Below are 15,698 nucleotides of genomic sequence, written 5' to 3'. Positions count from 1 at the left end.
AATTTCCATAGACTTTGCCTACAGAGATTTAAGCTTAAGCCCACACAGATAACCTCTGGGCTCCTAACCCCTATCTCCAATGATTCACAAGCAACACATTCATGTCCTAGAAAACCCGAGAGCCTTGGGAGGAGGAAAAAAAGAACAGGCATGGTTTGTAAAGATCTACATGATCTGGACCTGCCACAGACAGGTCCGCCGCTGGATTCAATACACTGAGAGACACTAACGCTCTATTACTCAGGAAGTTGGTGGGCTTTCTTGGAGAGCTCAGCAGAAAACCAAACTGTCTTGCTACTGGAGGTGCTTGTCTGGCCTGGAAAGAAGATGGAAACTATATAGTCTTAGAGTAAAATTTGAAAAGTGCCTCCCAGGCACCTGCCCACAGAGTGGACAGATGTCCAGTGAACGCAGGGTCCCTGTTTATCCTCTTTCCTCTGCGGCCTTGACAGCCTAAGAATTGAACACCCTGAGGACTCACAATGGCATAGCTGGAATGCCATTTCCTCCTTTTTTTTTTTCCACTATTATCACAATCGAGTGTTCTCTCATTACCATCAACAATCATCATCCTTTAATTTTTCTAATTTCCCCGTATAACTAAAAAGTATTGCGTATATATTAGGGAGGATTAGAAAATAGAAAAAAAATTGGAGATATTTTATGAATCTAATAATTTCCCCTGCAGACTCAAATGTGTGTTAAGAGACTTTCCTGTGGGCTTTCCAAAGTGTAAATACTAAAATTTTTTCAACCCTTAGAAAGGTCGAGAAAATATGACAAATACTCTAGTACTTGCTGCCTTATTTCCACACATGTAAGCATTTTGTCATATTCATTTCTGATCTCTGTTAATTAAAATATAAATATAATATTAAAAATATAACTAAAATTTTAAATTTCTATAACTATATTTTTAAAATATAACTAAATTTTTAAATTTCTATAACTGCATTTTTAAAATATAACTAAATTTTTAAATTTTTAAATTTTCTCATTTTTATGCCCATTGCTTCTTACTTTTTCCCTTCCCAGAGGTAACCACTATCCAAGAGTTGGTGCGTATCACTTCTGGACATACTTTTCTGAGAAATAATGAAGTGTAGACAGACAGATGCTAAGTATATAGGCAGACCTAATTTGTGAAATTTTAAAGTAGCACAAAGCCCGTCCTTTATAAACCTCACTGCTCACATTTTACTACAGAGCCCAAAGCGCTTGTGCATATATTATATCATTTAAGTCTCATAAGAAAACTTGAGACTTTATTGTTCTGAGACTCCACTTTATAGGGGAGGAGCCTGAGACAGAAGGAGTTTTGGTTGTTTTCTTACAGTTGGTGGCACAGATGGTTAACACAAGCGTAGGCTCAACTCTCTGAGCCTTCGGATTCACCAGACTACATTTCCAGCACATGCTTTGGTTTAGAGTTTGTCTTTGTAGAAGATAGGTGAGGAAAGGTAATTTATAGGGTTTACAATCTTATATTACTGTATTCTTTTTAGCTGGAATGTAGTATGTTTGAAGTCAAGAGGCATATTTTACATGACGTGGCCCTCTTGTCAGTCATTTAGACAATTAGACATCAGCAAATGCACCGTCAACAATTATTGATGTAAACGGACTCAAGAGTCGTTAATGACATAAAGACATTAACTGAGTTGGCTGGTTCTGCAGATACCAGGTGAGTCATTCCAAATCCTGGGGCAGTTGTGACATGCCAAGATGTGCAAACATTCTTATTACTGCTGTCCCTTCACTTCTCGAGCTGTGAGGGGCCCTTCATGGACTTTGAGTTCAATAAATTGTGAACTATGTTAAGGCAATAAGGACAGTAGGCTTTGTAAACCCACAAAAACACAAAATAAATCCTTCCCAGCATTACCTTCTGGAGCAGAGTTGAAATAAACAACCTTAGATGATTCAGTGCTATTTATTTCCTACCAAATAATCAAGGATGGGTTTATTGCACATCCATGGGTGAGCTCAGATTAAAGGCTATGTAAAGTCTGAAACATTCCTGGAGAGGAAAGAAGGTGCAGGCAGGAGTTACAGATTCTCAGAATTATCACACGAATGATCAGGCTTCGCCAGGGCGCTGATCTCAGAAGCTTTCCCTCTGTGTCTGGGTAGAATGAGCCTAAAATGTGCCTTGAAGAACCTGCTCCAGGTCACTGCTTTGAATGACTGGGGTGAACCCTAGCCCATCATCCTGTGTTGTGTAGTAGAAACAAACATAGTGATGACTTCCTGGGATCACAAGGACAACTAGATTTCTAACTCCTCTTTCCTTACACAGTGCAAGACTCTAGTCTGAAGGAGAAGCAATGGAGTAGGGATCTGAAACAGCCCAGGCAGGCACCAGAACTGCAGATTTCCATCATTCTGGGCTTTAGATCATACTCAGCCTGGATTTCCAGATACTCTTGGACTTCATCTCCGCCCAGAGTTGTACTTCATTCGTAGCCCAGTCCCCACACTCACCCCAAACCCTTAGAATCCTGCCCACCCAGACCATCTCAACGTCACCTTGAATCATTAGGCCCAACTCAACCCGGTTTCCCTGTTTCTGAGTTCTCAAGAGTCAGAGCCCGCAAGCACATCCAGATGTCCACCTCCTTCGCTGCCATGGCCTCTTCGGCACTTACCCGCAATCCTGCAGCCAATCTTCAATCTTATTGATTGGATTCCCTGGAAATGTCAGAGGTCAGATCATCATGAGAGCTGAAGGTGGTCCCTTCCTCCCTGCAACTCACCTCGTTCTGCAAGTTCATCATCATGTGAGCCATGTCATGACCCTTTCCCCGCATAAAAATTTTCTTTAAGACATGAGAGGAATATACCCGTGTATAAAAATAGTGGATGCTTCTTCTCTCTCTGTCTAACCCCCTCTTGCTCCCAGAACCTGGAAAGTGCCCTGGATAACAGGTTCACTACTCCCTTTTCCCCAAGGTTTGGGTACAGGGGTGGGTTCTTCTCCTTAAAATATAATAAAAAATATTCACTCATATTCACTCCTGTTGAGGATCCTTGAATATGGGGTCAAAGATGAAGAGAAATTGGAAAAAAAAAAAACCAACTTTCCTTTATCCTCATAAACTTAGCTATGTCTTCAGATCTTTTTGCAGGTATTATTGCTTCAGTCATTGCTATGCAGAAGAATGATTCAACAAGGAGAATCCTGTTGACTAGGACAGAGTGGAAATGACTGAATAAAGTTTATATTTCACTTCAAAAAATATATATATATATATAATAAAAAATAAATAAAAAGAAAAAAACCCCAAAACTCACAATCTTGTGTTTGTGCTTCTGTTTTTTTGCCAGATAAGCAAGAATTTATTTACATATTTATATGAGGTTTATTTATTTATGTGAGGTTTTCTTTTTTCTAACTCTTATGTTTGTAGTCTCATTTGAACCTCAAAGAAGCTCTGAAAGACATGTAGGAAAAGTACGACTACTACTCCAGGTACCACCACTTCAACTAGACCAATATGTCTGAGAGGTAAGTGATTTGCCAAAAGTCACGCGGCTTGCTAGCAGCAGGTTTGCAGCCAGAGTCCAGGCATCCAAATCGAGCATCACTTTGTTGCACAGACCAAATAAAAACACCCAAAGCATTCAAGACAACCCTGACCTCAGGCCCTTACCATTTCTTGGGATGATGCAAAAATGTCCTTTCTTTTCCCTGATTGTGTGCCTCTCTCTCTCTCTCCCATAATTCATATTTTGTATTAAATTATTCTTCTTCCTTTAAATTCATTAAACCCATCAACATGAGCCTCCCTGAAGTCCTAACCCCAACAAGGGACCTCCGCCCACACTCTGCAGACCTGTGCCTGCTGGCACGTCTCCCCGGGCCCAGGGCGATGTGGAAGTCTGTCTGTTGTCTAACTGCCTCTTACCTTCCTGGAAAACATCATCCAGGCTGGAAGGCTCAGGATCAGAGACATCTTGCAGGGCGGCTGCAGCCTCCTCTTCCAGGACCTGGGTCTGCCAGTGGCGGCTCTGCCGCAGCCAGGCCCGCCGTTTCTCCCAGGACGTGGGGCTCAGCACAGAGCTCTCCATGGCTCCAGTTCAGACTTCAGGGCCTTCTGCCCCAAAAATGTTGTTCTGAGCACTGAAACACAGGGACAACTCCCTCATCCTCAGTTCAGGAACCACCCCAGGGGTGCCCTCACATCTTCCCAGCTCTGCATGAAGGAGCATGAAGCGTGATCCCTGTGCCTGTTCAGGAAGGGGGACCAGCTGTCCAGCCCTTCCTCTGTCTGCCCCCCACCTCCCACCTCCACCCCCCAAAATGCTCTGAAATATATCAGGGCTACGTCTTTCAAATTAGCAAATCTTGGAACTTCAAACATGTTATGATTTAAGGGACACTAAGAAAGTTCTTCTAACTTAAAGAATTCCTACTTCTTACGGTAGCTGGCATATGGTCATCCAGACTCTTCCACTAAAATTAGAGTATCTTTACACCTGCAATTGATAAAATTCACTGTATTTGGTCTTCATGTAGATGTATGAAGAATTTCCAGATCTCAAAGGTCAAACCACTTTTCTAAGGTGCAATAGCCAGGATGTCACTCCAACTACAGTCATTCTGAGTTCGTTGTTTGTTTCGTTCCGTTTCCTGTTTTATATATGGGGGATCCACATAAGATTTCTCTTGGAAAAGAAAAATCCCATAATACAAACAGCAGAGAGATGTTGCCTTACGCAATTAGCAGTCATGACCTTCAGATCATTCCTTTCTAATTTGTCAACTTGGGTTGAGCAACTTGGGTTTCCCCACAGCTAGGAGTTAACGCCTCAGTTCATCGAGGCATTTGTGTCTCATGTGACGCTGCCCACTCAACATCTCTGTGTTCTTCCAAAAGATACATCCTGGTGGCCACTTACTCCAAGAGGAAGAAAGAGGGGAGGAATCACTCAGGTGTCTGAATAGAGCTTGAAAACCCTTGAGGCTAATGTACATTCGTTGACTTATGCTCTGTCCTCCGGCCTCTTCCCTGCTTGCCCCCCTCAACCCACTACAGTGAACAAGTAGATGCTGGATGAGTAACTCCTCACGATCTTATCCCTCGACTCCCTGGAGCTCCCAGAAACAGCTCCATCTTTATAGCTGTGCTTCTAATTGTTGGAGTATGGGGAAAAAAAGAGGAAAAAAAAAAAAAAACAAGAACTGCAGTTTCTGGAGACTTCCATTCTCCAAAGACTTAAACACAAAACCATTAGAGAGGCGTTCAACATTATAGGCCCTTAAAAGAGCTATTTTTGAAAAGAGCATCCTGAACATAAAGTGCATTCCTAGGGAAATCGCATTGTTTTGGATGCCTCTGCTTGCTATATATAGACAAAACATATCCAGAGAACAGTATTACATGGTAACTGTTGTCAGATCTAGTCTTTCGCTTTAGGTCCAGCCCACCTCTATTCTTCTCCAAGGAGAGACCGCAGTTGGTACTTGGAGGAGACGTTGTTAACCCTGAGCACTTGGCTCTCTGTCCACTGCCTGGGTCTTTGGGGGGAAATTAAATGAATAAATTAAGCTTGTGACACAAGGAAACCACAAAGAGGGGGCGCAGAGAAAACTCATCCTTTAGTCAGAGGTCTTGTGAGGTGATAAAGACAGGATGGAACTGCCACTAGAACGAACTTAAGAAAAGAGTCTAAAAAGCCTTGATCAGGGTTTATTTCCCTGTTCTGCACCTTCCAGATATGGAGTAGGTTGGCGTCAGTTGGCCCAGAGAAGAAAACGTCAAAAGCTGAGTCGCCTTGTGTTTCGTTCCCAGAGTAAGTGGCCCTCACCTAAATCACAAGAACTCTTGAGCTTACAAATAACTATTTTTTGGCAAATGAGGGGAATTTAAAAGGCAGTCAATCCCTTTCTCTGGTTTCAGTTCCTCAACTGGGACATTATGCCCTAAAATTGGATGCTTCTGGTACTATAAGCTCCTGGGTGTGCCATTTCATAGCTGAACGCCCACAGTGCCCAGCGCAGGTGCCGGAATCTCGCTTGTTGAGATTGTAGATAGAGTCTCAACATCCTCTGTGATACAAATCTATTCTACATTCCTCCCACATCTTTGAAAATATAGTAAGTGCTTGTAGGCTAATTTCCCCTTTGCCCCTTGAAAATGCTTATCTCTTTTTAAACCCTAAGCTTTTCTCATGTTCTTTTTCCTCTCAATCTTCTTGTCTCTCTGCCTTTGACACACTTTACTTGCAAAACTCAGCTTTTTTTTTTTTTTTTCCAAAGCCAAGTTTTTTTTTCCAAACTTCTTCATGAAGTCGGGCCTGGCTTCTACAGCTGACGTGGCCACTTTCACCAACCGCCTTCTCTGCCTGATTTTTTTTTCTTCTTAGTCCTTATCACTGATATACTTTGTATTTTAATGATTAATCTAATTTATTGTTCGCTCTTCTAATTGGAATAACAGCTCCACCAGGACAGAAGTTTTATCTGCATTGTTTGCTGAGGTATCCCTAATGCCTAAAACGGAAACAAACTCATTGTGGTTGCTTAGTAAATACAGATTCTCCAAACAAATGAATATTCAGGAGATGACTACTCCACAAAGGAGCCCATTGCCTTGTAGGAGCTCAGATGCGTCATAGACACATGTAGGGAGATCAACTGTCAAGACTGTTAACAATCTGTGTGTGTTACTAAGCATGTAACAGTGTTTTGGGCCGTGAGTTAGTGAGAAGAGATGAATCTGATGGTTATTCTAAGATTTATTTCTGATCTAGGTGTTCCTATATTGATGACCAGATGTTGTATTTTCTTAATTATTCCCATTTGCTGTTCTGTCCTAGGCACAAAGGTTTTACTCAATGTAAATACCTAAAGGAAAAAGGCTATGGAAAAAGAGGCCTCAGTGCTTAAAGAGTTCCAAAGAAGGGCTTATAAATAAATGGCTGTGATGGTTCTGGCGACACAAAGGTTGGCCAAGTTAAGGTCTCTATTGCTCGCTGAGAATGGCAGCCATTGGGGTGAGAATGGAATAATTTCTTCCTTTGGGAACGCAACATGGTTTCAAGTCTGAAAGAAAATATGCAGGGCACATCTAAGCTAATCTCAACTGCAGCAGACTGGACATGGGCCCAGGGAATTGAACAAGGTCATTTCCCCCCAATCTCTGCCACAGGGACCTTTCATGGGTGTTCTACGGGAATAAAATAAGCGCAGTGATATTAGGAGGGTGGGAAGAATAGAACTGTCTGGTTAGAGGTCGCAAGAGGAAGCTGTGCTGCTGAGAGATAAGAAAGTAGGTATTCTTTGTAGGAATCTGGAGGAAGCGGCAAATGATATCAGACAAGCACATCAATGATGACAGCATTAGGAAGAATTGAAGGATGGGTGCAGGCAGCTGTCCAGGCGGCAACTTTGAAGGTCTTGGGGCTCCTTGTAATAGAGGAAAGGGCCTGTCATACGCAGACATACACTTAATATGTACAATGAAGTTGGGAGCAGTGAAAAGAGGAGGAATCAGAGTAGATGTGGGCATTCTTTCAACCTTTTGGTCCAACTCATTGACTTCTGGCGAGTCAGTTAGGTTTTCTCCTTGGGTAGCAGTTTCATCCTCTTGATAGTGAATTGGTGGGAGTCAGTGTGGTACACATTTGCCTCTAATACCAACGTACCTGAAGGTATTCTAGTTGAGTTTGAAATAGCTGTATGGATGATACCCTTAAAAGGAAATGCATTTGTATGGTTTTTCCCATAAGCATTAGGAGATGGTGCTATGGCCTCTTGTGTTAGTTCCCATTTGGCAGCTTCCCTTTCACAGCGACACTGATTTATGAGGTGCCTGTACTTCTAAATTCCACAGACTCAGGAAAGCGGTGAGTCTTGAAGGGGGCGGTGAGAAGGAGCCCAAATGAGTGTGATTCTGGTAAGCATTGCTCACTGGCCTCCAGCACTTTTTGAACTTTTCCTCTACTTGTTCTTTAGCTTATGCAGTTTTATCCACCTCCCTTTCTATCCAGACACATGCTATCTACACTTTGAAGGCCTATTCAAGTCATCTCTTCTCACCCCCACCTCTAGCGACAAGTACATGTGCCCATACCACATGCAGCAAGGGGGAAGTAGTCGCTCAGCATCATACCCCATATTGTTCCTGCTGCATCATACCCCACTTCTTGTGACCCCCTCCCCCAGGCCCCGTCTCAGGACCCAGAAGGGTACCTGCAGGAGAAGGGGCCCAGCAAATTCTGTGCCTGCACAGGAGCAAGAAAAACTATCTTCATTCAGTACGTGCCATGGGACAGGGGCTCCCGACTTTCAATAAAGTCTCAAATTTTAATGTATATATTTGTTTTTTATATATTTTTATTGGAGTTCGATTTGCCAACATATAGCATAACACCCAGTGCTCATCCCATCAAGTGCCCCCCTTCAGTGCCCGTCACCCAGTCACCCCAACCCCCCGCCCACCTCCCCTTCCACCACCCCCTGTTTGTTTCCCAGAGTTAGGGGTCTCTCATGTTTGTCTCCCTTTCTGATATATATTTGTTTACACCTTGTAGTAAAGAGGAAAGAGGCTTGGGGCATAGTCACACTGTCTCTTATTGACAGAACACAGGGGTCCAACAAGTCTGACCAAATCTTATAAAACTCAAACTATCAAATTCTTCTATATTTAAAAAATATTTTTCCAGAATTTCCATTTTTCTATATTTAAAGAATATTCTTCCATTCTGAGTTTCCATTCCTTGGTCAGAAGTTCCTTCTAGAATCTGATTACCCTCTTTTGTGATGCTGGCTTATTGTATTTGATCTATTGTATTTAATATTGTATTTAATCTACCTCCTGTGAAGAAGGAAGTCCTAGTCTGCCGGTATTTTTTTTTCTGATGTTCCTTCTAACTGCACACCCCCACAGCCCAAAAAAAACTCCACATTTATTCTATTGCTATTTGCCTGAATCACTCTTTAAAAGCCTTATTTTCCCCCCTTCTGCTCTCATTTCCAGCCCTTTGTCCTTTCCTCTTCCCTACATTTCTCTAGAGGTTCACTCCCCAAATATTTCTCTACAATCTGTTCAATGTTTTGGAATCTGACTACAACAAATAGAGCAGGAGGGAATTCTCTTTGTTTTGAGGATATTATAGTTAAAAGCAGAAATTTCAGCTTACAGGATCAAAGTAGACAAAAGAAGTTTCAGGAATCAAGAGATTTGAAAGGAGTATCTTCTAACAAAAACCATCAGCACAAGCAGCAAGTGTAGTAGCAAGAGAAAAACCTTTATGGGCCTGTCATTATTACTGCATTGAGTACCCCATGTACCTCCAGGGTGTTTTCTAAGAGATGGAGTTAGGGATTCCCCATATATTAATATGGGCCAAAGTAATAGGTGCTAATAACTGGGATATACACAGCACCTTCTATTTATCCATAAAACCTTCCTATAAACCATCTCACTTAATCCTGTCAATCACCTTTGAGCTAACTATTGTTATGTGAAGCTCAGGGACATATGCGACCCATCCGGGGTCATATATTTAGGATATTGTAATGTTGAGAATTAAACTCAGGTTGATCTGACTCAAGTTGTATGATTTTTCCATTAATTATGGAACAAGAAAATGACCTAATATCTCCACCCAAGGATCAGTGGTACATGTAATCTAGGATGAAAGAAAGAAGAAACTATTTCAGTAAATTCTCCATTTCACATGCTATGCAAACTCTCCACCTTATAGTCTTCTATCAAAGAGGCAGCATAAACCAAAAGTAATTTATCCTTGGCTTTGTGACAATCTGTGAAGGAAGTGTTGCTTTCTTTGGTTATTAGCATAGTTTTCCTTCCTAACTCCAACTAGGTTATGAAGCAGTTTTGCCTTTGTCAGGCTTACAGAATGGCTTAGCAGCAAGGGTCCAATTAGGTTCTGGTCAAGAGGAAAAAGTCAGTCTGCCTAGAATCGCATAGATTGTTGTGATTCAGATCACAGAACATTTGGTTGTGTTCTATGCCATTGTGCCATTCAGAATGATGGTTCTAGGGCAGCACAGACAAATCAGAGTTGACGCCAGTGATAGCCCTGTAGCCAGGTTCTACAAGTATATGGCATTGGGTAGTTGGGTTGGTCATGGGCACTCAGTGGGCTTGGGGCAATTGATATTTACCATAATTTGGTATGGAAATATTTTAATAAATCATTATGGGTCTACCAATTTGTACCTGCCAAATATCAGCTCTGCTTATAGGTATCTCATGGGGATCTTTTCAAGAGGCCCAGAAAGGATGGCCAACTCTTGAAAAGGAAAACTATAAAAAGAACAAGGGCCTGGAATCAGAGTTAGCCTTGTTTGGAATCACAGTTCTATATACTTTCTGCTTATGTGTCCTTGGTAAAATCACCTGTCCCTTCTAAACCTAAGTTTCTCCATATCTAAAACACGTAACATGCAATTTGTTGGGCTATTAGGGCTAATATCAGGTGATGTGTGTTAAGTCCCTGATATATAAAGGAAGTGCTTGATAAATGATAGCAATTATTATTATTAATCCTCCCTCAGTCTAAACCATTCACTAAAATCAGAAAATTTTTAGGAATAAGAGGGAAGAAGGAGTGAGATGCAGGATGTGGCAGCTGGTGTAAAATCCAGATGGGAAAGAGAGATGGTGTTGAGCAGAGATGAAACACAGTTAAGTTGCTCCTTCCTTCGTACTTCATGTCTAAAGGGACCCGAGAGAGCATCTAATCCCAGTCATTCATTTCAAAAAAGAGAAGGGGTGGGGATGGGAGAGAGAGATAGAGAGACAGAGAGAGAGGTTGGGAGGGAGAGGGAGAGGGAGAGGGGAGGTAAGAAGGAGGCTTATCTGAAATCACATGGAACATTAAGGTTATAAGTGGGACTGAAACTCACAAGTTCTAAGCCCCAGGTCCGTGCTTCTTCCTTTACATCACACGACCTTCCTCATGGCGCCCTGGTTTCCACTCGGGAACAGGTATCAGACAGGCCTCTCTTCTTTTCTGTCCTTATTGTGCCTACACCCAAGCAGAGCCTATAAACTGGGACTAAGAGTGAAAACAAGCGTGGGAGGAGAGAAGAAGGGCACAGAGTTTCCATGATGGGGCCCACGAGACGTGCATCTTATCCTCATTTACAGCCAAGATAGACACACAGCACCACTATTGCAAAGGGCTGTGGGAAATCCCAGGACAGCCATTCTGCTCTAAATAGGACAAATCACCTCAACCCAGGTTGGCTGCACCCCCTTCCGCATGCCCCCGACCTGTAATATGCTCTCACGTTCCTCCATAGATAGGAAATACATTCCTAATTTCTAGTTCTCTTCCATGTCTCTGCAGTTGGGAAGACCTTCAGAGCAAAAATTCCCCCCACTGTAGCATTTGAATATTCTGAGACGTCTATGGTCTAAACCAGCAGCTCAATCTATTTCAGGGAAATATAATATTTTTTGGTAAATAATACGAAAAAAATTCCAAGGAATGAATAGAACTATTTTTACCCTCTTTCTCCCCCAGATAATTTCAGCTGAACAAATACTGGAAGAAGACAGTCTAAAACCTCTTCCTCTCTCTTTCCCTTTCTTCCTTATGCCCATCTCCATGGTGTGAATGAGTTTTATGGAAGGCTCATAAAGTGCCATGGGAGACTTTCAAGTTATATATTTGGAAAAGGGTAATCCTGTGCTCTCAGTGCTGAAAGAAACTAAATTTTTCACCTGGATGAGCTATAAAGGCAGCTGCTGGACTAAGAAACATCCATCCATCTGTGTCCTGGTTTGCAGATGGCTTGGGCTGGAGATACGAGTGAGGGTGAGGGAGTTCTCAGTTCTGTGAATCCATGTCTTCCATTTTTCAGTCCTTTTTCCATGGTAATATGGCACTTTCCCTTATGTGCTCATTTTAATTTTTCTCCCCCCCACCCCCCAGTTATCTACACTCTCTTTTTTCAGAATCTGTGTTTAAGTCCTTTCCGCATTGAGCTTGGGTATGGGCAGGGCTCAAAGCGTACAGAACACTTGTCAATGATCAAGTAGCATTAAGTGTCTGATCTTTTTCCATTGCTGTAGCCCATAGTGGACCCATGATTCATGATCTAAGCTGGGACCAAACTTCCTCTCCATTCTCTATTAGAATACAAGTCATAAACCCTAACTAAAAAGAAGGACTAAAAAGGACTGTGTTGATTCCCACAGCCACTACGTAATGCTTAACCCCAGGGCTCCGTCCTCGTTTCAGGGGACTGGGAGACTTATGAGAAGGGGCTACTAGTAGGGCTGTCAAGAGTTTCTAAACTCCCTGGGATGCCTGTGAATAAGAAATACTTTGTTAGATCTGTTTCTGTCCCTCTTGTTATATCTTCCGCCTGTTCTCTCTGATAATATTCTAGTAGCGAGAGATAATAAACCTGGCTTCCCCTCCTCCTAGTAATGCTTCCTGTTCTGGGAGAATCACACCAGATCTTCAGCTCCAATCACTCAAGCCCAACAACTGTTAAGTCTGCAGCTTAGACACACAGGCTGAAGGCCTCCAGCCTCCAACTTCCAACCTCCCATCCTCAGCACTGCTACATACTGCCTGTCTGGGCAGCCATTTGTGACCGAGTCACTAGTACCTATAAGTCCTCATGATCTTATCAAACCATTTCTGTGGGGCTCTTTTATCTTGTCATTGTTCTGCGTAGGCACCTGCCTCCTCTCCACCCACTGGAAAGCTCTGTAGCACAGCAGGGGCCTGGGAAAACCCCAGTGTAGAGGATCTTTCCACTCCTCCACCTTCTCCAAAAGTCATGTAGGTGGTAACAAGCTCAGCCTGGCTACCGCTAAGTCAAGGGATGTTGGAGGAGCACAGACCCACCCCACGTGAGTCGATACAAGTCATTAAGTGGTCGACATATCCGTGTATCCACCTCTGAGATGCCCAGCCTGAAAAACAACCCCGACAGCTGGTTACCTCTCTTGAGCTGTGCAGTTAAGCAGGCCTGGCATTGTCCAACGTGTGACCTCCCCCTCACATCTACTCCCAATATATCTGGCTGTAGCTCATCTCCTCCCCAGCCTTCTTCTGCAGCTTTGGAGAAAAGTAGTCACACTCACACAAAGCAGCATTGATTTAGGCGAGGTAATTTCCACTAGTTCACAGTTAGGAGCACTAGAATGGGACCCGCAGTGACGTGAGAAATGTATCTCCTTGAGGACCTTTCGAAGTTGGAATCAGATTGAGATTCCAACACAAGGGAGTACAACAAGATGCGGAGAGGAGCTTCCCACGTGAGAAAGGTGAAAAGTTCCTAGATATTAATTCAGGCCATGAAAAGAACCCATGTTTTGTGGCCCTATATAAAATATCTGTCCAGTAAATGGGAAGAAATAAAATAATAATAATAATAATAATAAAAATTTAAAAAGATAAAGGCACCTTTTTGTTCTGAGAAGCACGGTGATGAATTTTTTAAGATCGGAGTCAGGGATGTGGGAGATTTTCTCCTGATTTTTCCCTTTTGCTCCCAGCTCCACCCAAATCGGTATAGTCTTAAAATGGAGGTGGAAATCGTATACTTACCTGCCCGCAGGTAGAGAGCAGAGTTTGAGGGTAAGCTGAGGTCAGCAAAGCCGGGCCAAGCCCTTCCCAGGTATCGGGATCTGAGTGAGGACAGTGACAAAGTATCATATTGCATGTTGTACCTTTCTCTCTGTCCTCATTCAACTGCTGTTGCCTGCTCAGAAAGGGGAAGCGGAAATGAGAAAACACACACACACACACACACACACACACACACACACAGTCGTAGTCCCGCCTCCCACCCCAGCCACATCCTCTGCTCTAGCTCCGGAGACAGAAGAACAAAAGATCTGAAGTCACTGAGCTCACCACCAAGGAGCCCTTCCTGCCAGAGGCCTGCCTGGGTCTTTATCAAACAAGAGATCGTTTCCTATTAAGGGAAGGGCACAGCCCGTCTGACGATGCGTGATGCGTGTGTAGGAGTCTTCCTACCCTGTTACTGGAATCTCGCCGCTCTGAGAAAGCTTTCTGTCCCCAGGAGGAGGAGGGGTGTCGACAAGTCATCTCACATTTATCTCAGAGAAAGTGCTTGTGGCTCTAGCACACACTTGAGGCAGCTCTAAGCCAAAATGGACCAGTTTGCATAACTCTTTCACACTCTGGTAAATTCTCTACAAGCCTGTTCTCAAATCCTGCTGTGCCACTGTGGGCGACCTCTTTCGGGGTTGGCTTATCAGCCCTTGTTTTAATGTTCAAACCACTTTGGAGTTTTTCTAAATAAATAAATAGATGGATAGATCATTGCTTTCCCGAGGAATTTTTAAAGCTGAATTTATTTTACTTTTTTTATTTTTATAAATTTATTTTTTATTGGTGTTCAATTTGCCAACACACAGAATCACACCCAGTGCTCATCCCGCCAAGTGCCCCCCTCAGTGCCCGTCACCCAGTCATCCCCACCCCCTGCCCTCCTCCCCTTCCACCACCCCTAGTTCGTTTCCCAGAGTTAGGAGTCTTCATGTCCTGTCTCCCTTTCTGATATTTCCCACTCATTTTTTCTCCCTTCCCTTCTATTCCCTTTCACTATTATTTATATTCCCCAAATGAATGAGACCGTATAATGTCTGTCCTTCTCCCATTGACTTATTTCACTCAGCATAATACCCTCCAGTTCCATCCACGTCAAAGCAAATGGTGGGTATTTGTCGTTTCTAATATTCCATTGTACACATAGGCTGCATCTTTTTTATCCATCATCTATCAATGGACACCGAGGCTCCTTCCACAGTTTGGCTACTGTGGACATTGCTGCTAAAAACCTCGGGGTGCAGGTGTCCCAGCGTTTCCCTGCATCTGCATCTTTGGGGTAAATCCCCAGCAGTGCAATTGCTGGGTCTTAGGGCAGGTCTATTTTTAACTTAAAGCTGAATTTTTAAGACTGTCACAGCCTGGAGATGTCTCCCATTTATTGACTTTCAGTTCCAAGACGCTTTCTTAAACTCTGAAAGCTTGTCCCCCTCCCCCCGGCCCAGTCCTCCCCTGTCCCCCGGCCAGCGTTCAGCATCCATGGCCAGCTGTTTCCCATTCCTCCCGCATCCGCCAGGACGGCTTCCTCTCTTTCCGTCTGAGGTCTGCCACTGCAGCTGTCTCCCGGACCTCTCTGTCAGTCCTACTCTGTTTCCTTCCTTGTAGGAATATTTGTATTTGCAAATATTTATCACAATATTTGCGTACAGGGCACACCTCTAATGTGCTGACCGAGACTGATTCCCGCACACCCGTTCTTTTCTTTCTAATTTTATGGCTGTAACTACAGTTGGGCCCCTTTTTTATCATGTTCCCAAATTCCGTCTCCGGTTGACAATGGGACGACTTCGTTGGCGACCCACGGCATGGCTATGGTTTGCGGGAAAGCTGCCCAAGTGAAATTCCTGCTTCGCAAAACAAGTGCTCTCACCATTGTTTTCTTCAAGGACAATGAGAGTAATAATTCCCTTTGTTTCTCTTTCAAATATGGACTCGCACACACCGTTTATTTACACGTAGGGATGATCATGTCTAGCATGTTTCCCAGGACATAATAGGTGCTTTTTTTGAGAATTCCTTCAATGTCAACAAGTAAAAAAAAAAACAAACCAAAACTCAGCATTCTCTTGATCTCTTGATCAGTATTCTTTTTCTGTACAAATTCACTATAAAAACTAAACTAG

At 43.1% G+C, this 15,698-nt stretch overlaps 1 protein-coding gene across 2 annotated transcripts in view; it reads right to left on the bottom strand.

Annotated features, from left to right (window-relative positions):
- The window catches only part of TESPA1 (thymocyte expressed, positive selection associated 1), a 35,910-nt gene extending 22,111 nt beyond the window's left edge, over nucleotides 1–13,799 (bottom strand). The window contains exons 1-4 of one of the 2 annotated variants that reach the window (XM_072765117.1): nucleotides 13,549–13,708; nucleotides 10,883–11,034; nucleotides 3,909–4,123; nucleotides 2,649–2,691 (exon numbers count right to left, since the gene is read on the bottom strand). In XM_072765117.1, the coding sequence (XP_072621218.1) occupies nucleotides 2,649–2,691; nucleotides 3,909–4,071 (206 nt within the window). In that variant the 5' untranslated portion in view covers nucleotides 4,072–4,123; nucleotides 10,883–11,034; nucleotides 13,549–13,708. Of the gene's footprint in view, nucleotides 1–2,648; nucleotides 2,692–3,908; nucleotides 4,124–10,882; nucleotides 11,035–13,548 lie in introns of both variants that reach the window. The other variant, XM_025987761.2, reaches the window with a different exon arrangement.
- Nucleotides 13,800–15,698: the final 1,899 nt, after the last annotated feature.

Source organism: Vulpes vulpes, chromosome 8 (genome assembly GCF_048418805.1).
Source record: "Vulpes vulpes isolate BD-2025 chromosome 8, VulVul3, whole genome shotgun sequence".
Taxonomy (NCBI): domain Eukaryota; kingdom Metazoa; phylum Chordata; class Mammalia; order Carnivora; family Canidae; genus Vulpes; species Vulpes vulpes.
Note: the sequence above shows the minus strand (reverse complement) of the source record. Positions and strands in the feature narration are given on the sequence as shown.